The 13523-nt window shown below is 39.1% G+C and overlaps 1 protein-coding gene across 3 annotated transcripts in view; it reads right to left on the reverse strand.

The window, feature by feature from the left end:
• The window catches only part of adcy7 (adenylate cyclase 7), a 61264-nt gene that overhangs the window by 17806 nt on the left and 29935 nt on the right, over positions 1–13523 (reverse strand). For all 3 annotated transcript variants that reach the window (XM_067595098.1, XM_067595080.1, XM_067595089.1), the window contains 9 exons: positions 9426–9623; positions 9083–9250; positions 8659–8808; positions 5187–5347; positions 2837–2948; positions 2346–2473; positions 1567–1725; positions 754–886; positions 118–306 (listed from right to left, as the gene is read on the reverse strand). In XM_067595098.1, the coding sequence (XP_067451199.1) occupies positions 118–306; positions 754–886; positions 1567–1725; positions 2346–2473; positions 2837–2948; positions 5187–5347; positions 8659–8808; positions 9083–9250; positions 9426–9623 (1398 nt within the window). The remainder of the gene's footprint in view (positions 1–117; positions 307–753; positions 887–1566; positions 1726–2345; positions 2474–2836; positions 2949–5186; positions 5348–8658; positions 8809–9082; positions 9251–9425; positions 9624–13523) is intronic.

The following is a 13523-nucleotide window of genomic DNA, read 5'->3' on the forward strand; positions in this document are numbered from 1 at the left end:
TAAATGTAAATAATTAAAGCTGCAAGACCATGCTTTGCAAGTGTGTACTATGTTATATGTCACCTTGATAACAACTAATAATGATCCAAATAAACAAGAAAAGCATAATCTGCTCACTTTGCAGCGTGGCTTGCCATTGACAATGGTGTCTGGGGTGAAGCCCTCTCGGTTCTGGAGGTGGGCGAAAGGTTTGACGGCCCCCCAGGATTCCAGGTAGCGGGTCATACGCACAGATGCCCGCATCTTCAAACCATCGTTCACCCGAGGTTTAGGCACGGTACGGTTTGTCAGCGATGGATCCTTAGACTTAAGATATACACACATATTTCGTATTACATTTACGGTACACTGTATGCATTCATTTGACACTTTAAGGAATGGTACTCAACTACAGTGAATACATCAAAATAACTAGAAACCAGTCAGGGAGTACATCCTCTGCACAAAAAAACATACAAGTCTATGCCCAAAACATGCAAGCACAAATTTTAAAATCATTAATATGTTTAAAATTATTTTACTCATAAAATGCTTCATCATCATACCAGCAATCATTTGTAAAAGTAGGTGTCAATAGATAGATAGATAGATAGGAAATTCTTGACACACACGAACACTCAACGGGAGCTGTTGCAACAGGCTGCCATCCAGCGCGGCACCATCTTGCCATTTTCAAGTATTTTCAAATGCTAAATATTTCCCACTGTCTACAACATAATGTGCATTTTCGAGGAAGACCAGCAGAGAACTCACTCGTGGGTCAATGACTAGGTAGGTTTGGACATTGAGCTCTTTCAAGTAGGGGTCCCTGAGGTGGCCATCACCCTCTTCCACTTCATAAGCCTTGTTCAGGTGCTTCAGAGTAGCTTCTGTGATGTGGACACGTCTGAGTGAGTGAGGGAAAGAGCAGGAGAAACAATGAAATACTTGGCACAGCATGTGTAATACCTTTATTTCAAATACTGGATGGAGCTCAGCATTTTAATTCAGTTTAATTACAACTAAAAGAAAAAGTTGCAAAGCTGCACAGTAATTGTAACTTAATGTTGATGCAAATCATTCATTGCAGTGACAATTTTACCTTCATCAATGTGATTGAAATCTTTTGTTGTGGAGGTTTTATATATTAACACTTTTATTCCAAACAATACGCCACCCTTTAAGTAACATTTACGATGACACAATGTTATGAAAAAACTACAGAATATTATTGAGTATCTAGGATATGGATTACTTAATGTAAATTGTTTTATGCAACTAAATTTTCACAGAAATTGAAAGTGAAATGTTTCCAACTTGGATTATGTGACAGCTGCAGCTAAAATAAACATAAACAAAAGCAATGAAAATCAAACAGCTTGTAACACGATAATTCATGATTCAGTATTTGCAAGATTTGGGGCTTAACATTATAAATGTTGCAATATTAAAATTAATCAAAATATTTCCCTTTATAAAATAAACTTAAACGTGAACATATTACAAAATAACATTTATTGTCGTGTACCATGTAGTAAGGAGGGATGTGTGTATTTTTGATGTTTCATGGTAATAATAACCACCTACCCCGCAAGGCCTCCTGACTCCATGTGATTGGCCAGAGTGACATCATGTGACCACACATCAAACTGCCACTTGCGAAGGCCAATCACTCCACAGAGCACATTGCCTGAGTGTACACCGACTCTCATGTTGATATCCACCCCTGTGGCCTCCCGTACCTGCCTGGGGGAGTTTCACAGAAATACTAAAGCTCTTTGTAGTTGAAACCAGGTCGTCTCTGTGTGCAGACTGCAATCATTTAATGCACATAAACAGTCTTTTTCCATGGAGGATGAAATTACATAAAAGTCTAATGTGCTTTCCACATGTTGTCTGTGAATGGCAAAACTGTTTCTCTTTACCAATTTGTACTGATGTCAATAAAACCAATTAATTCTTACAGAGTTATGGGCTTGTCATTTTATCCGTTTAGTCCTTGGCAGACCATCAGAGTCCTTTTCTAAACACCTGGTTAAGCAATATCTTCCCCTAGAGCAGTTTTTCCTACTGTTGTAATGCATTGTTAAAAATGGAATGTCATTTTTAACATATGCTATACTAGGCATTTCAAATTGTCAAGTAACACAAACTGTGTTTCCCTAAATGAGAGACATAACTGAGAATGACCCACCGTACAGTCTACCCTTACATATTAATATACCACAATATTCTCTGAGAGTTTCCACAAATTGCTTTTAACACATTTTTTCCCTTAATTTATGTCAGAAATGCGTGTGCTTAGCACATCTCAAGAGGTAAATCAAGACAGTATATGTTTCAGTCAGGTTATAGCACAAACTCACTTGATGGCTTCACACATGTCCAGGCCCATTTTGACGCAGTTTTTAGCATGCTTAGGCAAAGAGACCGGCAGCCCTGATACACAGTAGTAGCAATCGCCAAGGATCTTGATTCTCATACACTCATTTTCCTAAAAGAAAAGAACCCGAACAAAGGACAAAGGTTTCATTCAACCAGGCAAACTTCAAACGTGAGTGGGCAATGGACAGGTTACGAGGATGCATACACCAGTATGGGAGCTGCTAAATACAACCCCAAACTTGTATTGCTGGGGTTTAAGTGCCTTTGTCATGTCTTTATAAGAAGATAGAGAGATTTTCCAAGCTAGTATGAGTTTAGTAGCAATCTTCCTGTCACAACATAACTTACTCTATTTCAAGATTCATTAGATTATTAGATAATTGCTCTTAAAGAGGAAAACTGTCAACTGCATGTTAGGCTTAGAGGTCAGTGTTATGTGGAATAATTTCATAAAGTCTTAATGATAACTCACCTTGGCAATTTGGTCAAACTTGCCAAACAATTCATTAAGCATAATGACAAGCTCCTTGGGAGAACAGTCACTGGCCAACTGGGTGAAGCCAACAATGTCTGCATATAGAATACTGGAAGAAAGAAATGTAACCATGAAAATTCAACACATACGCAAACACATGTACACAAACAGAAACAATGTCAACACAACTTCACAACTGCTCATCTGTAATGCCCTGTGATCTACATGTCCAGGCTGCTAACAAGAACAGTTTTTATTTTCTGTTTGGTTGTCAGCATTTACCAGTGAATGATGAACATGTGAAGGCCAATACCTGGTATTAAATATGACATGATCACATGACATTTCCTAACTGATAAGGACCATCTGAACACACTGTTAAACAATTTGGGTAAACAAATGGGGGATACTGGGGCCCGCAAAGCTTACATGTGTTGTGTCCTCCAAATTTGGGCACAAAAAAAAAAAATGCTGCATGTCTCTGCACTGCCTTGCCAACCCATTATGGCCTCTGAATTAGGATGAAGCTTTTCAGGGAAAAAGCATCTGACCCACTTTCCATTAACTTCCAGTAGACCTGATCAGTGACTGATTAAAAGGCCTGTCTGGTACAATGCTGAATCATAGCCTAGGCATCATTAAAGCTGCCAGTCAGCAGATCACAACAGGAAGAACACTGATATCTCATCTGACCTGTGAAAGACCCCAACGGCGCTAGAAAAACTGGCTGAAAGTTAGACAAAAGCCCAAACCACACAGAGCATCTGACCTGCCTCTCCCTGTCTTAGCATGGCTGATTATCAACAGAGCACCCAGCCTGGCCTGGGTACAACTGCTTGTCAGCTGACCAGCAGAAGAACACAGATTCTGCACCTGACCTGACTTGCTCCACTGACTGACTTGAATGAAAATGGCCAGGTGCTTCATGAGACAGACAACACAGCTATAATGAATGGTCTGACTAGGGTAATTATAGGGATAGGTCAGGGATGCAGCCTATCATTCAACACCTTCTCTCTCTCCCTCTCGCTGTCTCTCAACCCAACCGGTCGAGGCAGATGGCCGCCCACCTAGAACTCGGTTCTGCTTGAGGTTTCTTTCTGTTAAAGGGAGTTTTTCCTTGCCACTGTCGCCAAGTGCTTGCTCATGGGGGAATGTTGGTTGTAAATGTTGTAAATAGTATGGGCTAGACCTGCTCTATATGAAAAGTGCTCTGAGATTACTTCTGTCATGATCTGGTGCTATATAAATAAAATGGACTTGACTTGAACTTCTTACTGTGGCCTTAAGTGAGCACAGCAGCAAACATGACTGATGCCATTGCAATCACCTCTTGATTAGCAAAAACCACCTCATCAGAACTGCAATTGCTCTTTAAAATAAATGTGCCAATAGTGAAAAAATGAAGGCGCAACTGAGCTTTCCTCCAGATTACTCTTAATGTTCTTAAGAAACAGTACAATGCAGTTCCTTTATTGAGGTATGGCAAAGAGTGTGTCTTGCCTGCATTTATTGGAAAAAATGAGCTGGTGAGACATCTGCCAAAGTTCAGTTTAAGCTGACCCAATACCTGTCAGCACTTACTAAATTAATGAAACCCTCATAAAACAAAGAGCTCTAACTGGGTCACTGCTCTGAAAACAAACAGACATACTAATCTCCATCGTTACCAGAAGCGGCCAGGAAAATCAGCTTTTATGCCTAGTTTATGTTTTATAAAGTGATGTACAAAGAAAGCTTAAATACAAGTGTGCCTGAGAGACACTAGAACTTTATAATATTGAGAATATTAACAAAGTAGACAGAGAGGAAAATAAAGAACTCAGTTACTTAAACTTAGTTTTTAAATAACATGGAACTATAGCAAGATTTTAAAAAGTTTTATCATTTCTTCTCCTTTCTGATTATAGATTATGAAATTTCTTTAAATTAACATGTAAGATACATGATTTTCATAAGCCTGTCATACTAATTATAAATCATGACCCATCTGAAGGAATTTTTCAAATATGTATTCTTTTCTGAGATAATAAACTGTCTCCTGTTACCAACTATTAGCAGAGCAGGTTAGGGTTAATTTTAATTGTTACTTTCTAAACCTCAGATAGGACAGTAAATTCATTTCCACAAATAAAGTGATGCTATACAAAGGAAAAAGAAAACATGCAGGAGGACCTCTGAAAGTCTTCAAAAGGTCTTGATGGTGGATCAATAAGACAGGCTATTTAACCTTCACCTTAAGGGCTTCTATTCCAAAAGGTGCTCCTTTACGACAAGGGCTCATTATTGATAATTAAATCTGAACTCTATGGCTTTGCCTGTATTTCAAGGTGGCTTGTGGTTGTACCTGACATTTTCATGCCTCTTGACATAAAGGCTGTGGAAGTTGTTATCTTTGACCAGTCGCTGTTGCTCTTCTTTGTCTTTACAGTCTTGTAACCGTTCCATGATTGCCAGCTTCATCTTCATGGAGATGTAGACTGGCAGCACAGACTGCAGCAGGTTCTCCTGCAACCACACACACACACACACAATTAGTTATATAACTGCTCCGCTGCAATTTAGGTGTTCTTGGAAATTAAGATTATTTGATGGTTGCACTCAATTTACAGTGATGACTAGTAAAGCCCTGAAATGAAAAAAGGTCTACCCGGGCACAGCCAGAATACACACACACATAGAGTATACAAGCATGATCACAAGCACACAAGCTCAGACTCTCAGACCCACCTCATCAACATCTCACTCTTTAATATCCAGCTATGAATGTTTGTCTCATCAAGCATCTATCAGAGCACCTTTCACTTGCTTTCATTCCATCCAATTACCAGTGAAGGAATTAACATTTTTTTAAATGTCACCTGTGCCCATCTCAACTTCTATTGCAGTCACCAATCTGTACATGTAGTGGCACTATTAGTGCCTCAGTACTGTCCCTGCAACCTTAAGCTGCTCATTGGTATTCATAGCAGGAGTGGTTTATGAAAGGAACCAGCATGTTCATACATGTTTAAAAGTGAACTGGCACCAAATACATTCAAACAAAATATCAACATGTTACTATCATACCCAAATTATGGTAAACAGTGCCAGTATGGGAATGCTAATGTGTTAATGCAGTAAAAATAACACATTGGAATCAGTCTGGCACAAGAGCAAGAGGCCTGAGAAGTGTTCAAAGTTCAATGGCTTGATTAAGATAAGAATCTGAAGAGGCGGCTTCTCAAGAAATGCTCAATCCCTCTTCATACCATTAAAGGAGCATCAGGCAAGATCATCTGACTAACTGGCTGAGTCAAGGCTTGTTAAATTTACCACCAAAATGCTTTTTACATAATACATGCACCGCAAAGTGCTTTGGATGTAAATAGAGATGAATACATGAGAGAACAAACATATGACAAATTTAAAGATATGAGACCAGAGGGGAGTGTGTGTATATGTGTACCAATATGTGTGTTTGAGAAGGAAGAAAAAAAGGGGAGATCTTTGTGTGTGTGTTTCTGTGTGTATGAATAAATTAATTTGCACACACAGATTAGTGAGTATACTGTATAATGCTCAAGTATTCAGCTTCTTTGACTTTTTCCACATTTCGTAGTGTTGCAAAATGAATTAAAAAGAGATTAGACTGAACTCCCGACAAAAGTACAAATTTGCTTTTAGAACTTGCTCTATCCGTTGGTCCTTCTGTTATCTTCTGCAAGTCCATTAAACTGAAAATACTCCCCAAAAACTGGCATGATGCTACCATTACCATATTTCATGAGATGCGAGATGTGTTATATGGCTAATGATTTGTGCCCCGTTTTGGTCCGAGACAATGCTTTGCATTACAGCAAGAGTTCAGATTTCATCAGACCGCAAGATCTTGTGCTGTATCATGTCAGACTTTTCCATGCAGCTTTTTGCAAACGCCAAGTGTGTTGTCACAAGCCCTTTATTTCCCTGGAGTGTTTCTGGACACTCTCCAGGTTGTAAAGACACCTCAAGGACTATAAAGAATCAAATTGCACCTTAACTTAATTTGGAGTGTTATTGCAAAGAGGTGAACATGTTTTGACTGAAAACATTCCAGCTTTTCACTCTTGATTAATTTTTAAAAATAAAAATAAATATAGAAATTGAAATTAACATTTGGAGTTAGTGTGTATATAAAACAAACAAACAAAAAAATCAAAATTGAGTCCATTTTTAATTCAGAGTTTAACAGGTCAACAGGGTTAAATACTCACCTAAGGCAATGGTATTTTGTGTGCATGTGTGTCTCGCTGCGTGTGTGTGTGTGTGTGTATGAACTTGCTCCTCACTGCTGCAACCTGAACTGCTACCATTTGGTCTGGATGACCTCTTCCAGGGTTCAAATGACCCTTTTAGTTTCCCACTGAGTCTTAAACATGAAAACTCACTAAAGTGGCCTTTGTGTAGATGTGTGCGAATGGATCACATGACATAATGCTGCTGTAAATGCTATCCATTACACTTAATCTGTTTAATAGATTACTTATGTATATTACACATCTTAAACATGGAAATGTGTTGTCACTGAATGCATGCAGTGACACACATTTACTTTGATTTATGGGAAAGCAGTAAGTGTAGAGGGGTCAATAGCGCTTCAGAGAATTTCATTAGTGTTGGTTTCAAAGGGGAGTGTTAACGTCACACAGTTTAAATGTCATTTTTGACGTCCTTCACACCCTGCCAAGAAACATTTCAGGGGGAACACACTGGGCTCCTCCTGGTGGAATTAATGTGGGAACACAATGTTAGTTTCTCCTTGGTTCCTCATTTGGAGCAGTTTTGGAGTTTCCCCCACCGTGCTATTATGTCCCTGCTCTCTTTAGCTAACTGTGTGCACCAGGCTCCCTTTTTTCAGTCCCAATTCAAATACAACAGGAGGTTTAAATGTTAACGATTATATCATTCCTGTCTGTCCTGCTAGGCAACACACCAGCTATCCCTGTCAGCACGTTTTATGTCCCATACTAAGCAACAGTCAAAACAAACGGCAAATGGGGAAAAAATATTTTAAGGGCTCTGAAGTCAAAGAAAGTCAGCACAGATGCATCTAATTTAAAAAGCATCACAGGAAAATCTAATTTGAGAAGGATTTGTTAGTTGCAATGAAAACATCCATGGGAGAGTCAACATGAGGCCAGCCAAAGGCAAAGCTTAGAGATGAAATAAAATTATAAGGGTATGGCAGTAACAATTATTGACAAGCTATTTTCATCATTTGTTTTCATTCAGTGAGGTTACTACTTTACAAAGCAGTAAAACAGTTGTATTAAAATGCTCATCATCGCTGGCTTAGAACATACAAAACAATCTTCCTCTTGCTCCAATAAAATAGTGGTATGCCACCCTATTCCTTATAAAGAACTATTGCCTTGGTTTTACCCTCAAGATTTTATAATGGATTATAACTCAGTGAGAGAGACTATTGCACATCACTATTTATATTTTGCTTCTTTTATTACATGTATGTTAAGTAGACAGAGATATTTTTCTTGTTTAGTGTGATTGTATCTTTTGTTTCTTAATGCATGTGTTGTTTGTCAATTTAATATACCTTCATTAATGAGGATCTATGTGGACTGAATTGCACAACTTTCTAAAATAATCCAACATAAATATAAATATGTTTATTTTTAGGATATTAACACCAATATAGTGAGTATACTAAAAATGATTACATATTTACCCAGTGCAGCTTACATTGGCCAAACTTTGATAGGCTTTGGTAGCATACTGTAGCTATTACTTTGTGCAACTCATGATGAACCACTCACAGAAAGCCAGTGTATTACACTAACCTGTTGTCTCTTCTCTATCTCCAGCTTCATGCGCATGCTCAGGCACCTCAGGGTGTCTTGAAAGGTCTGTCTCAGGGTTTTCTCCATTAGGACCTTATGGAAGGCTCCGACCACACTGCCACACAGAAACACCACTGCATTGGACAGCAGCTACAAAAACAGACACAGGAGACACAGACATTAGAGCTCAAATGGAAACACCTGTTATGCACACATATGCATCTCTGAGAGTCCCTCCTAGATTAGGACTTGTAAAATTTTAAATAATCATTAACTTCATCAATGCCTTTACTTAAATATTTTGTTTGTTTTGTGTGTCTGAGTGTGGCCAAACAAAATAAATTCCAACATTCACCACCCTGATGGAGGGAAGATAATTCTATTCTAAAATAAAATGCCATAGTTTTTATCCAACTGGTTTCACCTGGTTGGCAAGGTAGCGAGGAGGGTATGTAATCTTGTGAATGGTGAAGTACAGTGTGAGGACCATGATGTGGGACAGTGAGGAGATGACGCTCAGCACCACAGCGTACCACAGCTGGAATGGCAGCATGGTGTACACGGTGAAGATGATGAAGAGGAAGAAAGGCACCTGGAAACATAAAGGATCAGGTTCAGTCATTTCAAGATATCATAAATAACAAAATCTAATTTTCTATATTTTCTCTGTAGGCCTGCAAGTTTGCATTGCCTAGGAGGATCATATTATAAGTCACTTACAACAAAAATATGACCTAAATGTGAACTCTGCTGGGAGATGAAGTTACCTGGTCCCAAGGCAGGATGATGGGGCCGCTGAAGATGAAGGTGTAACCCATAGTGAGATGTGTGGCCCAGACAATCAGGCCAAACAGACGTCTCCATCGCTGTGAAATCATCTCTGTACACACCAGCAGAAACACGGCCAGGAACACACACAGGCTGCTGCTCACCACGCTCACAAAGGCACAGTGAAAGTGTGTGTCCTGCTCCAGCAGCAAGGGAGAAAGAGAAAGATAAACACATCTTTTATTACAGTCATACTAAGTTGGTAAGAGTGAGGTTAGGTCCACAATTGGTTGTTTTTTCTTAGTGCAGGTTTCCTGTGTTTGGCATATCATGTTTGTGAGATTTTCCCTATGAACTGATTTCATACATTTGCAGTGCTGACTAGCAACTCAGGCAGCACCCATCTCACTCCTTTGTTCTTCTGTGCAAGTCATAGTCAATTTGACACTAATTAGTAATAACATTTTCAGCTTTAATAAATGTCTGGCAGTTACCATGAAAAAAGAGTTTTCAAGGCAACTTAAGTCAACATGCAAAGGGAAAAAGAGACCACACAATTACTGCCTGACTCGCAGGTACATCAGCCGCAACATTGAAAAATTATGTAACGTGTCAAGTGGGAAAGACTAAAAAATCATGATGAAATACTGTGGGCCAAACACAGGAAAAACTACAGCATTAAAATAGCCTATGTAGTTTAATCAACACTTTCAAACCAAACATTATAGGCTTCACCAAACTGGTATTCAGCAGGGCTTTTGTTTTGGATTGTATGGCAAGTCTGCTATTCTATCCATCTCCCTGTATATACAATAGAATCTACTGTGAAATTCATAAAATGTTTGTACACATTTTTAAGTTGTTCATAGCTTGTGTGGCTAACTGGTGAATTTGTACTCTGAAGTGAAAACCTGAGGTTCTAGACAAGTACAAGATGCTCCTGAGAGCGATCCATACCCAGCTCGAGCATTATGGCTTATGTAGGATTACTCAGGTTTTTCACCTCATCTGTCTCTGCGTCATGTCCTGCTTGCTCCAGGCCACCATCTTCCTGACTGAGTTAGTGTACAGTGAGAAGCAAGCACGAGGGAAAAAGATTGTGCACTTGTGCGCATGTGTGTGCACCCACGTGTGTCTGTTTGAATATCTGTTTGTGTGTGCGCTGTGCATGTACATCCATGCATGAATGAAAGCAAAAAAAAAAAAAAAAAGAGAAGTTTATCCAAGTGTGCACGTGTGTGTAATTGTGTGATTTTCTGGGTGAGTGGAGTGGGAAAGAGAGTGGGTGGTGAGGGGGAGAGCATGAGAGAAAACAAGGGGTTAAAAGAGCGCTCAAGAGTGAGACAGATGCACAAAGTCAGTGTTAATAGATCTCTGCTTGGAGAAGGCCATCTCTGCATTGTATGTTGAGCTTTCTGGTTACCATGGCAGCGTTTCTAAAAGGCCAGATCTCAACTAAGGCACTTTGTGCTCCCTATGTAGCTGTGAGTCTTGACAAAACCTTTTTGTAGGCGGAAAAAGAACAATTATTCTATATGAATAGGAGCTAAAACCATGTGAACGGATACAGCTATACTGTTCAGCACCTTTGTACACCGAGGACTAAAAAACTCATATGTAACCCACTGTATTCTTATGTTGTATTTGCATTTTACTTTTCTCTCATTTTTCAACTGAGGACATTATTATAATTATTTTGATTTAGCATTGTTGTCTGTACGATCTTTCAGTATTTATGAAGTTCTTACTGAGAACACTTTATTTATCTAGACGAACAGTAATATTTATATTGCGCTGTGTATTTTATGCCCACTGTCCCTTTGCAATGGTCCTGTTGTTCCCGTACTGTTCCTGTCAGTGCACACTGTGAGCTGTCATTTCTTACTGCAGTAACGTAACCACGGAAAATTCCTGACAATAGTATGTACATATATAAGAACAGTTCTTTTGTATTTATTATTACACAAACAAGTGAAAAATAAAGTGGATATTATACGGTCTTATTGTTACAATAAGCTCAATAGTCGGGAAATGCTAAACTGCCAGATCATCATGATTCTAAGCAATTACAGACAGCAAGGGCAGAAGTCAAATCCACAGTGTCTGAAAATTCAAAAAAATGCAAGAAGACAAAACAAGAGCCATCTATTGAGGACACTGATGTGTTATGTGAAATATACACTTCACAGCCATCCTCATACAGCTCTTAGAAACATGCAGAAACATGCTATTGTATTTAGATAACAATTTAAAGAGCCCAAGCAACAGGCTGCCTAATACCATCTCTCTATCCAATCAGGGCCTGAGATTGGTGGTACAAGTGGCACTTGGAACATCGGCTCAGCCAGTTTTCCTCTCAGCATTGCTCTTCATCCGGTGTCCATGAGTGGAGAGGAGTTATATAAGTGGACAGTGACTTTCTGACACCAGTAGCCACTCTCTAACAGACAGCCTGCGCCTCCCTTTGCATTTAACAGCAGCGTTATACAAGCTCCATCCAAACATTTTCTCTTAACTCCTCTGTACCCCCGGCAACTGTCTGTACATGAGAGAAACAGCTTAAGGGAAACGAGAAAATAGGAATGGAAAGAGTGAGTGACAGTATGTCCGGGAATGGATAAGTGAGTGAGTGAGTATTTTGCATATTTAAAGTCACAATTTACAAGCCAAAAGTAACTAAAATAAATGAGAAAGTTGCAGGGAATTGTGTGTGTGTGTGCGTGTGTGCATGAGCAAGAGACAAAATCAATGCATGTGTATGTACATGAAGAATGGAGCCATTTCTAAGGACTGTGTGAGGGTGAGACAAAGATCTTTATACGAGTACAAAGACAAGAGATAGGGAGTGTGCCAGAGTCAGCAGCAACACAATAGAAGGAAGGTTACGATGGTTTTTCCAACAAGGAAAAGTAATATAATCTCAGGTGACAGAAGCTGTCAGTTCACTATATGACTGACTGCTCTGCTACCTGTTATCATGCCAAAATCAACAACATGCCACCGATCAGCAGAAGTCAATGAATGCCTGCGTTCTCCTGTCACTGTCAGAACCACAATTACACTCTGTTCACTCTGACAGCTACATTGTTTTAACCACCATTGTCTTTTGTCTTAGTCCTCTCTCGATTCATTTTCTTTTATTTAGTTTTCAAACATTACTTATAATGTTGATTTTGATTTGAGTGCAGCAGGGTGGTGTAGTTTGTAGGCAGACTGCCTCAGTGAAAGGATCCATGCTCAAGTCCCAATGTCAGCAGGCATCTCCTTTGTTGAAGTATTTTTAAGCAAAACTGAATCAGTGCTAGCTCCAAGGCTACTGTTCTTTGACTAAACCTGATCTCTGATCTACCTGTGAAGAAAAGCAAAACAACTTCCTGACAGAGACGCATCATTAGCATTATTAAACACGCACTTGATGTTATTTAATACGTGCATTTCTAACCTGTTCCCTTATCTAATTCAAGGAAAGCAACTAAAATATGCACCATTTCAGCAGTGTCCTCCTTCACATTCAGTTACACAATCACTCACTCATTCACACTTCTGAACTACTGCAGTGGTAGTGAAGGGGAGTGAAGTGCTTTATTTAAATAAGTTGTCAAGGGAGAGAAGAGAGTTTGTAATTTTGTCATAATATCATAAAGCAGCATAGGGATTCAAACTGACTATCTACTGTAGTCACAAGCCTGCTTACCTACACATTAAGGTACTGCTGCTGTCCTTATCTGACACAGAGGACAGAACTTAATCCTCATCTAGCTCAATTAAACCTCTCTGCAACATTAAAGCCAATATGGGCAGAAAAAGACAAAGTCCTATGCTGTGAATCTCTGAAACAATTCCCAGTGCATTTTTAGCATACCCAATAATATCATGATAATAACATCATGATAAAAGTTGATAATCATTTAATATAAAAGAACTATGCCAACTGGCAAGTTAAGTTTGTTTGAAGCGGTACACTTACATGCACATCACGTAGGTGCAGGGCTATTAAAATAGTTATAAATAGTTACGCCCACACACTCACTCCAAAACCACCATTTTAATTCAAATAGACGTTTCGATCCAAGTCAGATCTTTGTCAGGTCAAAATG

Source organism: Thunnus thynnus, chromosome 1 (genome assembly GCF_963924715.1).
Source record: "Thunnus thynnus chromosome 1, fThuThy2.1, whole genome shotgun sequence".
Taxonomy (NCBI): domain Eukaryota; kingdom Metazoa; phylum Chordata; class Actinopteri; order Scombriformes; family Scombridae; genus Thunnus; species Thunnus thynnus.